The sequence below is a fragment of the Poromitra crassiceps genome, assembly GCF_964638095.1.
Source record: "Poromitra crassiceps genome assembly, chromosome: 9".
NCBI lineage: Eukaryota > Metazoa > Chordata > Actinopteri > Beryciformes > Melamphaidae > Poromitra > Poromitra crassiceps.
Genome location: NC_139630.1, coordinates 42,560,505 through 42,579,897, shown reverse-complemented (window position 1 = coordinate 42,579,897; position 19,393 = coordinate 42,560,505). Strand labels below are relative to the sequence as shown.

At 41.8% G+C, this 19,393-nt stretch overlaps 1 protein-coding gene across 1 annotated transcript in view; it reads left to right on the top strand.

Annotated features, from left to right (window-relative positions):
• Positions 1–14,330, top strand: part of dlgap2b (discs, large homolog-associated protein 2b) — a gene marked incomplete at both ends in the record, with an annotated part of 41,181 nt that extends 26,851 nt beyond the window's left edge. Inside the window, 3 exons of the mRNA XM_083642541.1 lie at positions 522–675; positions 3,188–3,407; positions 13,531–14,330. Coding sequence (XP_083498667.1) covers positions 522–675; positions 3,188–3,407; positions 13,531–14,330 — 1,174 coding nt within the window. The remainder of the gene's footprint in view (positions 1–521; positions 676–3,187; positions 3,408–13,530) is intronic.
• Between the last annotated feature and the right edge of the window lie 5,063 nt (positions 14,331–19,393).

Sequence of the window (19,393 nt, the reverse complement as noted above, 5' to 3'; positions counted from 1 at the left end):
GACAGATGTAGTGTGTCCCAATAGTATGCATTTTGCATGCATGCTGCACACTACAATCCATACTTTGTGAGGGCAGCGGCAGTACATACTACAAGAAAGAAGTACAAGTATGGGTATTGGAACGGGGCCCAGCTGTACTCTTCTCTGAGGCGGTAATGACCCACCCATCAAAAAAGTCAAATGTCGGTGCAAGGCAGTTAGACTAATAATAATAATAATAATACATGGGACTTATATAGCGCTTTTGAAGGACTCAGATGCTTTACACTATACACTAAACACTAAGGCGACGATGATAGTGCAACAGACAATGGACAAACATGACACAAACACACAGGGATAGGCGGGCGGACTTTAGAGAAGGCAGAGGAGAAGAGAATCTCCTCTCCACTTGACCATAAATGATCCCAGACAGATCAAATGCTAGCACACAGACTAAGCACAGTATTATCCAGTGATGTACCACGTGTGGCTTTTGAACTGTGCATTGGTGTCCGTCCCTACCCCCTTTCCTTGTTCAGCCAGGGCTACCACTTGCAAACCACAAGAGATATGCGGCCGCACCCTAGTGTCACGCTGGACCCAGCTACCTTCAACCCCCCGCCGTTCCGCTCTCGCAACCAGAGCTACATGCGCGCCGTCAGCACCCTCAGTCAGGCTAGCTGCGTCAGCCAGGTGAGTCTCACACACATGCATCACACAGAGGAAACACCTGGGGACATGGATCAGGAACAACAGGCGGAGCACAGAGAATTAGCTAATTGGAGTATTGGGGTAATTGGTATGATTACTAATAGCAGTAATGTTATGTTTTAGTGTAGAGGGCTTTCAGGTGACATAACGCACTCTCTGGCGGCCATATTGGAGGTCCACAACTCTTGGGCTACAACAACCGCTGAAAACAGCTAATTGTCTAGAAGCACAACATAATTCAATAGACTTAGACATGGTTAATTTTTGTGCTGTTTTCATCATCTAATCAATTCTGTTTAGATAATGTCAATTTGTTAGCTAGCTAACCATAGTATCTGGTTAGTTAACGTACCAGTGGCCAATTCTGGACATGCTCTTTGAGGTGGTTTACAGTCTTTTCTCATAAGAGTTTCCTACCAAAATGCAAGTGATGAACTAAGATTTCAGTTTCAGACCAGTCAATTGTGTGTCCGGATTTGGCCAAAGGATGTCGGAAATTGGCCGATTGGTATGGTAACTATCCAACACTGTCCTGTTGTTATCACATCTGATTTGCACACAAGCTAATGTATCTTGTTGAAGCGAGCATGAGTAGTGGCCTGTAGTTGCATGTTGACATTAACATAATTTGCTTTGCTACAGTAAATTAGCCTACTGGCTATAGTTAGCTAGCTAACAAAGCCAAGAAACAACTGTTGAGCTGACTCTTCTCAGAGTGTTTTGGAGTAAAGGCTAGGGGCTGAAGATGAGACAGTTTACTGTGCAGGTATCACAGTATTAAACCTACATTTGCAAACAAACCTACCTTATCAGACAATTAATTTTTGCCCATGGCATTGCTGAATTGACCTACACCCATTCCTCAACAATCTTTTGAAAGTGGCTCTTTTTTTTTTGTTGCCCCGATGTCATATATTTAGCCATTATTTGTGCACAGCCAATTCTCTAGTGGACCTCCATGATGGCACCAGCTGTCGTTGCTAGGAGATTCGTGACATAACTGAAAAACGTTCTGTAGCCTCTGAGTAGGAGTAGATGAAAAAGTTATGTAGCCTCAATGAGTAGGGGTAGATGGAAAAACGTTCTGTAGCCTCTGAGTAGGAGTAGATGAAAAAGTTATGTAGCCTCAATGAGTAGGGGTAGATGGAAAAACGTTATGTAGCCTCTATGAGTAGGAATAGATGAAAAACCTTATGTAGCCTCTATGAGTAGGAGTAGATGAAAAACCTTATGTAGCCTCTATGAGTAGGAGTAGATGAAAAACCTTATGTAGCCTCTATGAGTAGGAGTAGATGAAAAACCTTATGTAGCCTCTATGAGTAGGAATAGATGAAAAACCTTATGTAGCCTCTATGAGTAGGAGTAGATGAAAAACCTTATGTAGCCTCTATGAGTAGGAGTAGATGAAAAACCTTATGTAGCCTCTATGAGTAGGAGTAGATGAAAAACCTTATGTAGCCTCTATGAGTAGGAATAGATTCAAAACCTTATGTAGCCTCTATGAGTAGGAATTCAAAACCTTATGTAGCCTCTATGAGTAGGAGTAGATGAAAAACCTTATGTAGCCTCTATGAGTAGGAGTAGATGAAAAACCTTATGTAGCCTCTATGAGTAGGAGTAGAAGGAGACATTTCTGTCCATGGGAATGGTTGAACAATCTACTTATTATTGAGGGGGCTATCACCCATTTAAAGCACACTGATAGTCAAAATTGCTGGAATAAGATCTCTAATCTAGGAATAAATTGTGGGACCCCACTCTCCTTGGTAATATACTAGTAAAAATGTTGAAAAGATGAGGAAAATATTATGTTAATGCTATTCTGCTGACCAGATCATTGTTGTCTTTGCATGTTTAAAGCATCCATCAATATTATTTGATTTTCTCAACTGAGCTATATAGATAATATTCATAATATCCAAACTATACAGTTTACAGCATGACTATGATAGAATAGACTGTTTCTGTTTTATAGTGAGAGGATTTTACTGCATGTTCCCAAATATGAACCAAATGAATTTATCATCTTGTGTCAGCTAGAAGAATTTAGAATAAAATTATCACAAAAAGAGACTTGCTAGAGCTACCAGATACCATTTTTTATTTTTATTTATTTTATATGCAGTGTTTTTTCTTTCTTTCTTTTTTTATTTTACTGTGTTAAATCTTTTTTCTGCCTCTGACTAGGTTGAAAGGACACCTGCTTTCCTATTTTTCATGTAGTAACATATCGTATACATCTTTGATAACTTTGGGTTTGTGCTAAATAGAATGCTTTATAACAAATTGAATACTTTTGTTGATTGTCTTTTTGTTATCTGCCCATTTTTTTCATTTGGTCAAGACATTGATTCAGTTTAAGGTCGGAATTGACAGTGGCATTTCCTTATGCTAACACTCCTTCATATTTGCTGTGCAAAGGGGAAGAATCAAAGTGAGAAAGAGAAAGGAAGAGGAAAAATTAAGGACTGCTATTCCTGTTTTTGTCTCTCAGGTGAGTGAGACTGAGATCAATGGCCAGTTTGAGTCAGTTTGCGAGTCCGTTTTTAGTGAAGTAGAATCCCAGGCCATGGAGGCCTTGGACCTGCCTGGCTCGTTCCGCACTCGAAGCCACAGTTACCTCCGTGCAATTCAGGCTGGTTATTCCCAAGATGACGACTGCTTGCCTTCAATGACATCCTCCACTGTCACTTCAACTCTCAGATCCACAACAGGTAAAAAATCCCCCCCAATCCCCAAACGAGAGAGGGCCTAGACTACATATCCTCATACATCCTATACATGCGCACAAAGCTGACATACCTACATATGTACAGTGGGGTACCCTTGAGCTTGAGAGATGCCGGGCTGAATGAGTCCAGTCATTTTCTTTGGAAGCTATGGCGTGTGTGCGTGCGTGTTTGTTTTGCCTCTGCATACTCCTGAGTGTTTAGATGGGTTTGCTTGTGTGTGTTACCTTGCACGATCCACGCATCATTAGCCAAGCTTCCGGTCGATCCACGCATCATTAGCCAAGCTTCCGGTCGATCCACGCATAATTAGCCAAGCTTCCGCTCGGTCACTTGTGATGTTGCAGAGCTGGAGACGAGTGTAAAGGGGCGGTGGGAGGAGCTGGAGACGAGTGTAAAGGGGCGGTGGGAGGAGCTGGAGACGAGTGTAAAGGGGCGGTGGGAGGAGCTGGAGACGAGTGTAAAGGGGCGGTGGGAGGAGCTGGAGACGAGTGTAAAGGGGCGGTGGGAGGAGCTGGAGACGAGTGTAAAGGGGCGGTGGGAGGAGCTGGAGACGAGTGTAAAGGGGCGGTGGGAGGAGCTGGAGACGAGTGTAAAGGGGCGGTGGGAGGAGCTGGAGACAAGTGTAAAGGGGTGGTGGGAGGGTCCCATTCAAGCCGCTCAAACGGCAAAACACATGGCCACTGTACACGGCATCACAACACGCCACAGTCACGTTACATGGCATGCCTAAGAGGACCAGGCCCTACCCTAAGCATGTGAAACTGTGGTGTACTTTATGTGTTGTGAGGAGAGTGTGAGTTACATACAGTAGGGAGGGGGTGAAAGGAGGAAACGGGTCAGGGGTAGGGGAGGGCTAGGTTGGCGACATATTTGTGTTGAGAGGATACACTGAACACGCCTCCCGCCTTTCCTCCCCCTGCTCCGTTACGCCAATAAATTAGCAGAACATTTTTTTAACTGACCTTGTGATTGACATCATAAGTTTACAGAACACAAGGCAGAAAAATACAAGTCAGTCATGTAACAATTTAAGGTAAGTCAACAACGTCTAGAGACTAGAACGCACACACATACAGTACACACATGCTGGTTGCACAAAGGAACTGCCCAGTTATGCCCTGAGTTATTGACAAGATTGTTGTATTGTGTTGCATGAAACTGTATAACGCTTGAGCAGTGTTCTCAGTCCAAATAACTCATTTAGTAATGCCAAGTAGATATCACCACAACACTCCTCGATGGGTCTTAGTCAGTTTTCCCTTGAATTGCAAGTTTCCGATTGAGCAAATGGAATATTATTCACTATATTTCAATTTGAGCTTCCATTTTTGTGTAACAATGCACAAAAAACACTTTTCAAATAGATGTTTTTTAAAATGTTAGAGTTCTGATGACAGTGCATGTTTGTAGTCCAAGTTTTTGGACTCTTGAAATGTTATTTGTACGACATACTGCAAGGCTTTCAAAGCTTAATGCAATACAGTACACACAATATAGCCCTAAAATCAACAGGTTCTTTGTGCAAACAGAGCAATTGCAGTAACTCCCTCAATCTTAAGTGCATTTGGTGTTTGCCTGCAAGAGTAAAGCTATGAACCCTATTGAAACACTTTTATTTAATTATGTGCATTTTTTTATATTATGACCTGGATTTTTAGTGTTTTTCTACACTTTTTGATTCTGTCAATTTAATATTGGAGACATTTGCACTTTTAATCATTTGTGGGATTTGTTTCTTGTTCAATCTGGAATTTTGTTTTGTTATCCTCATGTTCGATTGGGTGTCTACGATTTCTTGGATGTGACAGAAGTACAGAGGATAAAGGAGCGTTCTCCAATCCCACTGTCTTACCCGCTGAACTCTATTCAGCCAATAAGCTCTCTCCTCCAATTCTGCTAGCTCTAAATGGATTAACAAAGCAGTTGGCTCTATGTTATGAAGCTGTATTTTGAAGATTGGCTTGATGCATCAATTACAGCATATGAGACAAGGCTATGGCGACGGAGGGTTCCCTGGAGGGTGATTAGTTATATGCTGTCACCTCCCAAGCAAGCCATATTGTAAATAATATTTCTGGTATAAACCTTTGGTGTCCTCTTTGCAGTGTTATGAGGGAATAGTGGCCGCAAAATAAATAAATAAATAAATAAAGGAAATTCTCCAACCTATCTTGACTAGGACAAGTATTGATATCTATACAGTATGCTAGTACAGTACACTATTTAAGAACTGATTCTAAGTGGCTTACCAACCAAACCCCATGTGAAGCTAGTGGGCCCTTGAGTGGGGAAGGGATCCCATGATGCAGCAAATCCCTCTCCATTTGACCAGACATCACCTGGGGGAAAGAACAGCTGGAGGCGTCAATGATGATTGTCGCAGGTATTTTAATGTTGACATGCATACATATATCTATGTATATGTGTGTTTTTGCACTGCCTTCTCAGTAAAGATAAATAAATATATATATATAGCAGGTAGAAATATTCTGTTATGGTATACAGAGCAGCAAACAGGGTTCCAAACAACTCACAAAACTCAGACGCTTGGTCTTGCTCTATTGTTTTCCTTCTTACGTTTGAATGAATTCTTTGAATGGAAGGAGGAATATTGATGACAGTATATTGATGAATGCCACACTGGCTTTTGTGAGTTGTTTGCTGTGTCTCTATTTTAAGTGTGCTAAGACCACCATATCAGTGTAAATGTATGACACAAATGTACTTTCCAAACTTCTCGTAATGTTTTCATAACGTAACCATAAAATAGCACTGAATGTTGTCGCATTGCCACTGTCTCCAATCATTTGTGAGAGCAGCATGTGTCTGCTGTACATGTGTGAACTTTATTTTTATATTTTTTTCCTTCCTTGAAAGTTGTAAAAGTCCCGTAAAGGCCACATGTGTGTGCCAGTCTAACCCTTGGCATTGAGTCTGTCAGCTGTTTTTGACTGTGGGATTGCAGCCTCTCCCTGGTGCAACCCTGTAGGGGGGGAGAGTCCCCCCCAACCGGGTTACTCCACATGGTCCAATCAGCCTTGTGGCGATGGACCTGATATGTTCAATAGGGTTCATATCTGCTTCTTGGCCCAATGGGTAATGATTCTCCTATTCCCTTTACATCTTTTCTTTTGCACAAAAATGGCACAAATTTAAACTCAGAAACATCGATCTGAGAGATATGTTTTGAGAGAGGTTCTCTGAAAATGGATTTATCATTTTAAAATGATTGATATATCATATGTTTGATTCTGCTCTACACTGTGCTGTGCTGTGAAAAGCTGGAAAGAAGCTTGATGTTATTTGAGATGATTGAGAAGGCAGTGTAAAAACACTATGAAAAGCCTACAGTATGTGAGTCCAATGATATTCAGTAGTATGTGAGATCAATAACACTCAAGAACCTATTTCAGTAACATGTGTTTTCTATTCTGTAGGGTTTATGATAAGAATTAACTATCATTCTTCACCATTAACTGGAGCTGCTGAACCTCTTGTGGATTTTTAGGAAAAAGCTACCCTTCTGCACATAAAAAGTACATAATAAACATATATCCACCTATATAAGCTTTTACTAATGATAAGCACTGCTCATACATAAACATATATCCACCTATATAAGCTTTTATTAGTGATAAGCACTGCTAATACATAAACATATATCCACATATATAAGCTTTTACTAATGATGAGCACTGCTCATACATAAACATATATCCACCTATATAAGCTTTTACTAATAAGCACTGCTCATACATAAACATATATCCACCTATAAGCTTTTTCTAATGATAAGCACTGCTCATACACAAACATCCACCTATATAAGCTTTTACTAATGATATAAGCACTGCTCATACATAAACATATATCCACCTATATAAGCTTTTACTAATGATAAGCACTGCTAATACATAAACATATCCACCTATATAAGCTTTTACTAATGATAAGCACTGCTAATACATAAACATATATCCACCTATATAAGCTTTTAATAATGATAACCACTGCTCAAACATAAACATATATCCACCTATATAAGCTTTTTCTAATGATAAGCACTGCTCATACATAAACATATATCCACCTATATAAGCTTTTTCTAATGATAAGCACTGCTCATACATAAACATATCCACCTATATAAGCTTTTACTAATGATAAGCACTGCTAATACATAAACATATATCCACCTATATAAGCTTTTACTAATGATAAGCACTGCTCATACATATATCCACCTATATAAGCTTTTACTAATAAGCACTGCTAATACATAAACATATATCCACCTATAAGCTTTTTCTAATGATAAGCACTGCTCATACACAAACATATCCACCTATATAAGCTTTTACTAATGATAAGCACTGCTAATACATAAACATATATCCACCTATATAAGCTTTTTCTAATGATAAGCACTGCTCATACATAAACATATCCACCTATATAAGCTTTTACTAATGATAAGCACTGCTAATACATAAACATATATCCACCTATATAAGCTTTTACTAATGATAAGCACTGCTCATACATATATCCACCTATATAAGCTTTTACTAATAAGCACTGCTAATACATAAACATATATCCACCTATAAGCTTTTTCTAATGATAAGCACTGCTCATACACAAACATATCCACCTATATAAGCTTTTACTAATGATAAGCAGTGCTAATACATAAACATATCCACCTATATAAGCTTTTACTAATGATAAGCACTGCTAATACATAAACATATATCCAACTATATAAGCTTTTACTAATGATAAGCACTGCTCATACATATATCCACCTATATAAGCTTTTACTAATAAGCACTGCTCATACATAAACATATATCCACCTATAAGCTTTTTCTAATGATAAGCACTGCTCATATACAAACATATATCCACCTATAAACTTTGACTAATGATAAGCACTGCTAATACATAAACATATATCCACCTATATAAGCTTGTCCTAATGATGAGCACTGCTCATACATAAACATATATCCACCTATATAAGCTTTTACTAATGATAACCACTGCTCTTACATACACATATATCCACCTATAAGCTTTTACTAATGATAAGCACTGCTCATATATAAACATATATCCACCTATATAAGCTTTTACTAATGATAACCACTGCTCATACATAAACATATATCCACCTATATAAGCTTTTACTAATGATATAAGCATTGCTAATACATAAACATATATCCACCTATATAAGCTTTTACTAATGATAAGTATTGCTAATACATAAACATATATCCACCTATAAGCTTTTACTAATGATAAGCACTGCTAATACATAAACATATATCCACCTATAAGCTTTTACCAATGATAAGCACTGCTCATACATAAACATATATCCACCTATATAAGCTTTTACTAGTGATAAGCACTGCTAATACATAAACATATATCCACCTATATAAGCTTTTACTAGTGATAAGCACTGCTGCCAAAAAGCATTTTGCTATGAATGCCGCCACCAGTACATTTACGTTTGAATCAAAAGTGAATTTCCATTCGAGGGGATGATACCATTTCCTCACACCAGTAATCATTGCTGGAGCTGAGGTAGCCCATAGGGTGAGAGCTTACCTCTTGTTTCTGTGGGGTGTAAGGTGGCCCATAGGGTGAGAGCTTACCTCTTGTTTCTGTGGGGTGAAAGGTGTCTCATAGGGTGAGAGCTTACCTCTTGTTTCTGTGGGGTGAAAGGTGTCCCATAGGGTGAGAGCTTACTTCTTGTCTGTGGGGTGAAAGATGGCCCATAGGGTGAGAGCTTACCGCTTGTCTGTGGGGTGAAAGGTAGCCCATAGGGTGAGAGCTTACCTCTTGTTTCTGTGGGGTGAAAGGTGGCCCATAGGGTGAGAGCTTACCTCTTGTCTGTGGGGTGAAAAGTGTCCCATAGGGTGAGAGCTTACGTTTTGTTTCTGTGGGGTGAAAGGTGTCCCATAGGGTGAGAGCTTACCGCTTGTCTGTGGGGTGAAAGGTAGCCCATAGGGTGAGAGCTTACCTCTTGTTTCTGTGGGGTGAAAGATGGCCAGTAGGGTGAGAGCTTACTTCTTGTCTGTGGGGTGAAAGGTGGCCCATAGGGTGAGAGCTTACCTCTTGTCTGTGGGGTGAAAGGTACCCCATAGGTGAGAGCTTACCTCTTGTTTGTCGGGTGAAAGGTGGCCCATAGGGTGAGAGCTTACTTCTTGTCTGTGGGGTGAAAGATGGCCCATAGGGTGAGAGCTTACTTCTTTTCTGTGGGGTGAAAGATGGCCCATAGGGTGAGAGCTTACCTCTTGTCTGTGGGGTGAAAGGTGGCCCATAGGGTGAGAGCTTACCTCTTGTCTGTGGGGTGAAAGGTGGCCCATAGGGTGAGAGCTTACTTCTTGTCTGTGGGGTGAAAGATGGCCCATAGGGTGAGAGCTTACTTCTTTTCTGTGGGGTGAAAGATGGCCCATAGGGTGAGAGCTTACATCTTGCTTGTGGGGTGAAAGGTGGCTTATATGGTGAGGGCTTACCTCTTGTCTGTGGGGTGGAAGATGGCCCATAAGGTGAGAGCTTACTTCTTGTTTGTGGGGTGAAAGGTGTCCCATAGGATGAGCTTACTTCTTGTCTGTGGGGTGAAAGGTGGCCCATAGGATGAGCTTACTTCTTGTCTGTGGGGTGAAAGGTGGCCCATAGGGTGAGAGCTTACTTCTTGTCTGTGGGGTGAAAGGTGGCCCATAGGATGAACTTACTTCTTGTCTGTGGGGTGAAAGGTGGCCCATAGGGTGAGAGCTTACTTCTTGTCTGTGGGGTGAAAGATGGCCCATAGGGCGAGAGCTTACTTCTTGTCTGTGGGGTGAAAGATGGCCCATAGGGTGAGAGCTTACCTCTTGTCTGTGAGGTGAAAGGTGGCCCATAGGGTGAGAGCTTACCTCTTGTCTGTGGGGTGAAAGATGGCCTATAGGGTGAGAGCTTACCTCTTGTCTGTGAGGTGAAAGATGGCCCATAGGGTGAGAGCTTACCTCTTGTCTGTGAGGTGAAAGGTGGCCCATAGGGTGAGAGCTTACCTCTTGTTTCTGTGAGGTGAAAGATGGCCCATAGGGTGAGAGCATACTTCTTGTTTCTGTGAGGTGAAAGATGGCCCATAGGGGGAGAGCTTACTTCTTGTTTCTGTGGGGTGAAAGATGGCCCATAGGGTGAGAGCTTACTTCTTGTTTCTGTGGGGTGAAAGATGGCCCATAGGGTGAGAGCTTAGTTCTTGTCTGTGAGGTGAAAGATGGCCCATAGGGTGAGAGCTTACCTCTTGTCTGTTGGGTGAAAGATGGCCCATAGGGTGATAGCTTACTTCTTGTCTGTGGGGTGAAAGATGGCCCATAGGGTGAGAGCTTAGTTCTTGTCTGTGGGGTGAAAGGTGGCCTATAGGGTGAGAGCTTACTTCTTGTCTGTGAGGTGAAAGATGGCCCATAGGGTGAGAGCTTAGTTCTTGTCTGTGGGGTGAAAGATGGCCCATAGGGTGAGAGCTTACTTCTTGTCTGTGAGGTGAAAGATGGCCCATAGGGTGAGAGCTTAGTTCTTGTCTGTGGGGTGAAAGATGGCCCATAGGGTGAGAGCTTAGTTCTTGTCTGTGAGGTGAAAGATGGCCCATAGGGTGAGAGCTTAGTTCTTGTCTGTGGGGTGAAAGGTGGCCTATAGGGTGAGAGCTTACTTCTTGTTTCTGTGGGGTGAAAGATGGCCCATACGGTGAGAGCTTCTTGTCTGTGGGGTGAAAGATGGCCCATAGGGTGAGAGCTTACCTCTTGTCTGTGGGGTGAAAGATGGCCCATAGGGTGAGAGCTTACCTCTTGTCTGTGAGGTGAAAGATGGCCCATAGGGTGAGAGCTTACTTCTTGTCTGTGGGGTGAAAGATGGCCCATAGGGTGAGAGCTTACTTCTTGTCTGTGGGGTGAAAGATGGCCCATAGGGTGAGAGCTTACTTCTTGTCTCTGAGGTGAAAGATGGCCCATAGGGTGAGAGCTTACTTCTTGTCTGTGGGGTGAAAGATGGCCCATAGGGTGAGAGCTTACTTCTTGTCTGTGGGGTGAAAGATGGCCCATAGGGTGAGAGCTTAGTTCTTGTCTGTGGGGTGAAAGGTGGCCTATAGGGTGAGAGCTTACTTCTTGTTTCTGTGGGGTGAAAGATGGCCCATACGGTGAGAGCTTACTTCTTGTCTGTGGGGTGAAAGATGGCCCATAGGGTGAGAGCTTACCTTTTGTCTGTGGGGTGAAAGATGGCCCATAGGGTGAAAGCTTACCTCTTGTCTGTGAGGTGAAAGATGGCCCATAGGGTGAGAGCTTACTTCTTGTCTGTGGGGTGAAAGATGGCCCATAGGGTGAGAGCTTACTGCTTGTCTGTGGGGTGAAAGATGGCCCATAGGGTGAGAGCTTACTTCTTGTCTGTGAGGTGAAAGATGGCCCATAGGGTGAGAGCTTACTTCTTGTCTGTGGGGTGAAAGATGGCCCATAGGGTGAGAGCTTACTTCTTGTCTGTGGGGTGAAAGATGGCCCATAGGGTGAGAGCTTACTTCTTGTCTGTGGGGTGAAAGATGGCCCATAGGGTGAGAGCTTACCTCTTGTTTCTGTGGGGTGAAAGATGGCCCATAGGGTGAGAGCTTACCTTTTGTCTGTGGGGTGAAAGATGGCCCATAGGGTGAGAGCTTACCTCTTGTGTCTGTGGGGTGAAAGATGGCCCATAGGGTGAGAGCATACTTCTTGTTTCTGTGTGGTGAAAGATGGCCCACAGGGTGAGAGCTTACCTCTTGTGTCTGTGCGGTGAAAGATGGCCCACAGGGTGAGAGCTTACCTCTTGTGTCTGTGGGGTGAAAGATGGCCCATAGGGTGAGAGCATACTTCTTGTTTCTGTGTGGTGAAAGATGGCCCACAGGGTGAGAGCTTACCTCTTGTGTCTGTGCGGTGAAAGATGGCCCACAGGGTGAGAGCTTACCTCTTGTGTCTGTGGGGTGAAAGATGGCCCATAGGGTGAGAGCATACTTCTTGTTTCTGTGGGGTGAAAGATGGCCCACAGGGTGAGAGCTTACCTCTTGTGTCTGTGGGGTGAAAGATGGCCCATAGGGTGAGAGCTTACCTCTTGTGTCTGTGGGGTGAAAGATGGCCCATAGGGTGAGAGCATACTTCTTGTTTCTGTGCGGTGAAAGATGGCCCACAGGGTGAGAGCTTACCTCTTGTGTCTGTGGGGTGAAAGATGGCCCATAGGGTGAGAGCATACTTCTTGTTTCTGTGGGGTGAAAGATGGCCCACAGGGTGAGAGCTTACCTCTTGTGTCTGTGGGGTGAAAGATGGCCCATAGGGTGAGAGCTTACCTCTTGTGTCTGTGGGGTGAAAGATGGCCCATAGGGTGAGAGCATACTTCTTGTTTCTGTGCGGTGAAAGATGGCCCACAGGGTGAGAGCTTACCTCTTGTGTCTGTGGGGTGAAAGATGGCCCATAGGGTGAGAGCATACTTCTTGTTTCTGTGGGGTGAAAGATGGCCCACAGGGTGAGAGCTTACCTCTTGTGTCTGTGGGGTGAAAGATGGCCCATAGGGTGAGAGCTTACCTCTTGTTTCTGTGGGGTGAAAGATGGCCCATAGGGTGAGAGCTTACTTCTTGTTTCTGTGGGGTGAAAGATGGCCCATAGGGTGAGAGCTTACCTCTTGTGTCTGTGGGGTGAAAGATGGCCCATAGGATGATAGCTTACCTCTTGTCTGTGGGGTGAAAGATGGCCCATAGGGTGAGAGCTTACCTCTTGTTCATGTGGGGTGAAAGATGGCCCATAGGGTGAGAGCTTACCTCTTGTTCATGTGGGGTGAAGCATCTTAGGGACAGTACACCATTTTGGACAGGATGCCAATCCATGGCGGGTGCTTACCCCTGACCAACTCTTGGATCCTCAGTACCAAGCAGGGAGGCTTTGAGGTCCCATCTTTTTAAGTATTTGGAATGACTCACACACTGTATGTTTTCCATAGATATGTGTTCATTTCCTAGTTCAGAATCCAAATCAAATCACACTCCAGCTGTTCCTTTCACTTTGAATGTCCCTTTGTTTGCATATTTAAATCTGTCTTCCAGAGGGATATGATGCTCTGGATGGCACCTCTTTACTAAATGAAGACATGATAGACGACGATGACGGTGCGAGCTCCTCTGCCTATGTGGAGCTAGAGAAGCTGGAGCGAGAGACGGCTGCCGCTCGCAGCCAGCACAGTACTAGCTCCACCGTAACCGCAATCTCTGTCCCACCGGCATCCCCACCTACGTACAGGGTCCCCGCTGCCTCCCCCATATCCACCTCTGATCCCCCTGTCCCTCAAGCCATCCAGGCCTTCAAGGAGTCTGCCAACATGGTGGCTGCCTTCAACATGCAGTGGAAAGATGAGATCTCTGCGATGCGCTACGAGCTGGCGGAGCTGCGCAGGGATGTGTGTGGCGAGCTGAAGACCTTCAACAGCAACTTCTTCAACTTCACCCAGTGCTACAACATGTGGACTTTGTGCCGCGAGCCCGGTAGCGACAGCACCACACAAACAGACGACCGAGTGTCTGTAGGGATCCAAGCGGGCTCGAGTTGGCCGGTTCGGCAGGATACAGAGGACAAGTCGGTGATGTGTCAGCCGGAGCCAGCACCCTTCAGCATCATGGATTTGATGGACGCTCCCTGCATCGAGATCATAGAGGGAACCCCCGAGAGCACGCCGGAAGGCTCGAGCAGCCCTGCCAGCCCGCGTCCCATAGAGGACTTCACATGGGAGATCAAAAAACAAAAGGCCCGCAAGCAGTCAGACTCAGGTGGCCACAGAAGTGCCAGTCTGGAACTGTGGAGCAGGAAGTACCCCAGTGGGCCCATGTCATACCTGTCTATGTCATTTTAATCATTCCCATTGTAAACATAGAGACAGACCAGGAAGCTAGGGTGAAAACCTGGATCCATCAAGAAAGGTTGTTAGATGTCCCTTTACTCTATGCAGACACAGAGTCTGTCATCTTTTGAACAGGTTATGATGTTCAAACAATCTTTCAACAGGTGTCTTGCTTAGCCATGGGTGGAATAAAAGAGAATAATTGTTTTAAAACACAATGAGGTGACAGAAGAATGTCAAAGAGAAATGTGACTGATGTTAAGATCCTCAAGTGCCAATAAGTGCAGTGTTATCTATCCGCCCCTGTCTTAAATAGCCAATCTCCAGATAAGCAGTTACTTCAAGTAAGCATGAAAATAGTGATGTAATACCCAAGGGTCATTTAGCCACAAAGCTCACTAATGTGTCAGAATCAGTTTAAGGTGAGACTTAAGTTGGCTTGTCTCTGCACATGAGGAATTTAAAAAAGCTCATGTTCATTCCAGTTTCTCTTCATGTAGAAACATTCTCTTGAGCACCTGAGTATACTGGTAAAATACTGTGAATAACTTTATAGTTTTTTAATGAATGCATCAAACGATAAATACATTATTTATCAATATATTGTTATGTAATTTACTCATTAGTTATTCAAAGCATTCTCTTACCCTTACCTCTTCCATTCATTTTGTAGCCAGTACCACTAGAAACGGGCATTTTGAAAAATTCTAATTTTATGGTAATCTTTAAGAAAGTTATCTCAATGGTGAACTGATGACCCAAAGAGCGTAGTGGTAACTGTAATCATTTACTGTAACACAGTGGGAAGTAATGGTAGTCAATAATCCTTATACAATCCCAATAACCCCTATAATCCCAGCAAGGCAAGGCAGGTTGTTTATATATCCCTACAAAAGTTTATAAACGCGTATTCCTCTGGAATACTGTGTGGATGACAGTCCAGTGGACTTCCAGTACAGAGTCCCTGGTTAAAATGTTTACAATTGATTCATTTGTTCAGGACTGTGAAATTACTTAAAGAAGATGAAAACAGTCAAAGAGAATATTTGGTATTAAGAAAGATCATGAAGTATGAATGTATTGGCTTAAATTCATTCCTGCACAAACTGCGCTCATGTTTGAACTCTATATATGTATATAAATGTACCATTTTTGTATATAGAGAAACTTATATTCAATACTTGTACTGTTTGCAATTATAACCATACTGTGTTCTGACATGGCTCTGAGAGGGGTTACGGTAGTAATTGCGGTTCTAAACCAAACCCAGCACTTTTTCCATGATGCTTACCTTAGAGGTCTGCTTCCATTCATAATGCTTACCTTAGAGGTCTGCCTCCATTCATTTCATCATGTACATCACCCAACTATTTGAGCACCTCATAGTTCATACCAGTGTTTCTCCTATAGTTGTTTGAGCAGTGGTGGCCGAAGGTAATTTAACATTTGGTTCAATGTCTTTCCCATCTAGTTCCATTTTTGGTTCTAGTGGAGGTTGTATCTTGATGCTTTGTTTTGATAAAAGTAGTAATTCTAGACATTTGGGTGTTTTTTTATGCTACTTTAATACTTTCTTAAGGCATTGGGGCATTTTTCTTGTGGTGGTTCACTGCATTTTCTCTATTATTATTAGTAGTAGTATTAATATTAACTTTATTTATATAGCACCATTCATAACATAAAATGCAGCTCAACGTGCTTTACAGAAGAAATTATTTAAAAGCAAAAATTATTTAAAAATAGGAAACATTCAAACAATAAGAAATATTAAGATAATAGAAAAATAAGAGATAAAATCATATGGTGATAAAAGGGGAAAATGCTGCAATGAAACCACTAGGTTAATAATTTAGTAAGAGGGATACAAATAAAAAGAAACATTACAACAATATGAAATACAGGTAAATGAATTAAAAGCAAGGCCATAAAAATAAGTTTTGAGCATGTTCCAAATCCATGGTGCACAGTTGGAGAAAGCTGCATCACCATGCTTCCTGCTGTTTTTTTGGTGGTGTATGATTATATATGGTTATGAGTATGATGATTATAATTATCATTATTATTATTGCCTTTATTGGATAGTTAAAAGTTGAGAGAGGCAGGAAAAAGGGGAGGATATGTGACAATGCTCTTGTGCCTGATTCGAACCCAAGATGGAATGCTTACATGGAACGTGCCAGACTGAGCCACCAGAAACCTCTGGCTCATCACTGCTGAAAGATGAGAGAGAAACACTGGTCCATACTCGTAGACAATCAGAGCCGCCGAGGGCCTCTACCTCTCCGACCATGTCCAGAGGTGCAGTCTAGTACCGCTGAATGTACTAACACCGCCTCACTAGTGATGGCTTCGCCGGGCTCCTGGCAAACCTTAATGGGTGGGAGCCCTCAATCATCTGCTACATTGGGCCAATTGCTCATTTTGTCTGTTCCTCATTAAAAAAAAGTTGGTCATTAGCCACTCGCATTCCCCTTAAATACCCATCTGCTCCATTGTCCCATTGTACCAACATGGCATACCAAAGTTATTACTGAGACCCATGGAACTGAGGCCTGCATCAAACTTCTCCACGTTTCACAGCACTTATCTCTGGACGGTCACTGCAGCACAGGACCATGGGAAGCCTGTATGTATCAGACCCCTGACTGAAATGTGAACCTTTCCAAAAGACTTCCTATAAAGGAGAGGCAACATCTCTCACTTTATCAGGAAAGTGGATCTTCTTCCCCCTTTGCACGACCAAAAGACAATACTTGAGACACAAGTGGCACATTGAAAAGATATTTATACAAAGGTTGTACTAGAGATAACATCAAAATTAAAATTGAAGCCACACAGGAAAATAAAGACAAAAAAAGTCATTTTCACCTGTTATTAGCTTCATCCCCCACACACCTGTTACAATAACTCATTGAACCTGAGGTCAAATGCCCAACTGAGTAGTCATTTGCCTTGATAATCAATTTTTTCTGTTACAGGGGCAGACTATCTTAGGGCATGTTTTCTTGGCAATTCTGTTCTCTGGCAACAACTCTGAAACTCAAGTGAACATTCAGCTTTTGGTACAAAGAAATATAAGTTGTGAATGAGCTCAACTGTTGCCATTGTCCACCATTTGCAATACAGAGTAACAATAATATAGCTCTACACTGATTTATGGTTATCAATCCAAAACAAAAATATTTTGAGTTTCTCATTAGAGACCACTACAGCCACATGCTGGGTTGGCATAAATCCTCATGTTTCAGTGAAAGACATACATGTATGACTGAGAGCGTTTAACAAATCAGCCTTTAATCATTTTAGTATATAATATATAGCCTATAAAAAAACTTTGAGAAGGCTTGTATTCATATTTTCCTTTTTTTGAATGATTAAGAAGAGATTGTAGTGGCATTCCTTACTCGCATCATTCCCCATGTCTGGGGAGTGCAAACTAATTTAAAGGTGCTGAATCCATGATGAAGACTGGCCAATCTTGAGGTCTCAAAACTACATTCATTCATTCTATGCAAGTCCTTTGTTCTCCGTTATATATTATGTCATCTTAATATTTGCAATCGTAGATGTTAGCTCTTTACAGTACCCTCATGCAAGTCATCAGCGCCCAGAATGGAGTGGATTTAAAACTTTCTGTGGATAATTATTTGCATGAGCCAATGTTTTCTTTCCATGATCTTGTCAGAAACAATAGCTTATTTATTTATTTTCTATTGGCATATATACTATAATCTAAAAGATTGTGGGTGAGATTCCTGAAAGTATAGTACTGTAGCACAAAGCAGAAAGTTAATTTCAATCATGTTGATTACATTGAAACCTATTCATGCACATTTTGTTAATATGACACATGACACTATATTCGACATTAAAGTACAAGTTTGGTTTTTTTCATGTAGTAATTCATGGGTCTTGACCCTGTGCAGTATATGGCCCTAGTGACATTGGAATGGCGAATTTGATTTTCGAGAATTTTGCCACTGTTAACACTAGTAGAAATCTACCACTGGAAAATCTTACACTCTTTGATATCAATTAGTGATGCTCAGTGTGTTTTTATTTTCCCTCCACCTGCCTTGTCTACTTCTACTTCAGTTAGATTTCCTGTGTTCCTCAGAATGACTTTTAACAACCCTCAGAAAAAGGGTGTGAATTTATTGCTTTCCATCAAAGCGGCCGATGGGCATAATATACTGTAGCTAGCTAGCTAACTAGTTTGTGAATATTGGGGTGTCTATGACCCTTCAGAACACAACATATGTCTTTGCTGCGTTGCATTCTGGTCTTGAGGCTACCGTCAGTGGAGAAATTGGTCTCTCTGTCTCTTCCAAGATGGATTTCTTCCTCTGTGATTGTTTAACGTCGGTGCAAAATGAAAGTGAAAGAAGCTCTCGCTCGTTTCATTTTCCGTTCATGGTTTACAGTAGATAGCTGCTATCAAGCTCCATTGTAACTGCACTGGAGATATCTGGATGTGATGTCACGTCGTCTACTTTCGCTTCTGTCATACAGTACTCTATATATATATATATATATATACTGTATATATATATCATACAGTACTGTATATGAATGTATTTGGCTGTAACTCAGAGACCCAAATGCTGTGATTATCACATGAAAAAAACAAAAACATCCTTTAATCCACAAGAAATGAAAAGTATTCAAGAGCTGACATACACAGTGCATATCTGTACCTGAATGACCTGCATAGTAGCAGCAGCATCACAGTGGTATGCTTTTTTATATCACAAATCAAATTAAAGCAATTACAAGCACATCATATATTCATGATTTCTTTTCTGATTTCAAACTGACTAGTAAACAAAGCCTGTGATAATATTATTGAAATGTTTATTAGCGCTGTAGAAAGTTCTCTAAATTCTTATAACTTGTTCAATTGTGAATTGTAGTGATTAGTCGATGCTGGGGAACTCACCCATACTATAAATACCATTACACATTTAATCCAGTGGAGTGGCCCATTGAACTGTTTCCTACATTTAATCCAGTGTTTGACTATCATTGCATTACATAGCCCAAAGAAATTAACATTCCCTTAAAATATGTTGAGA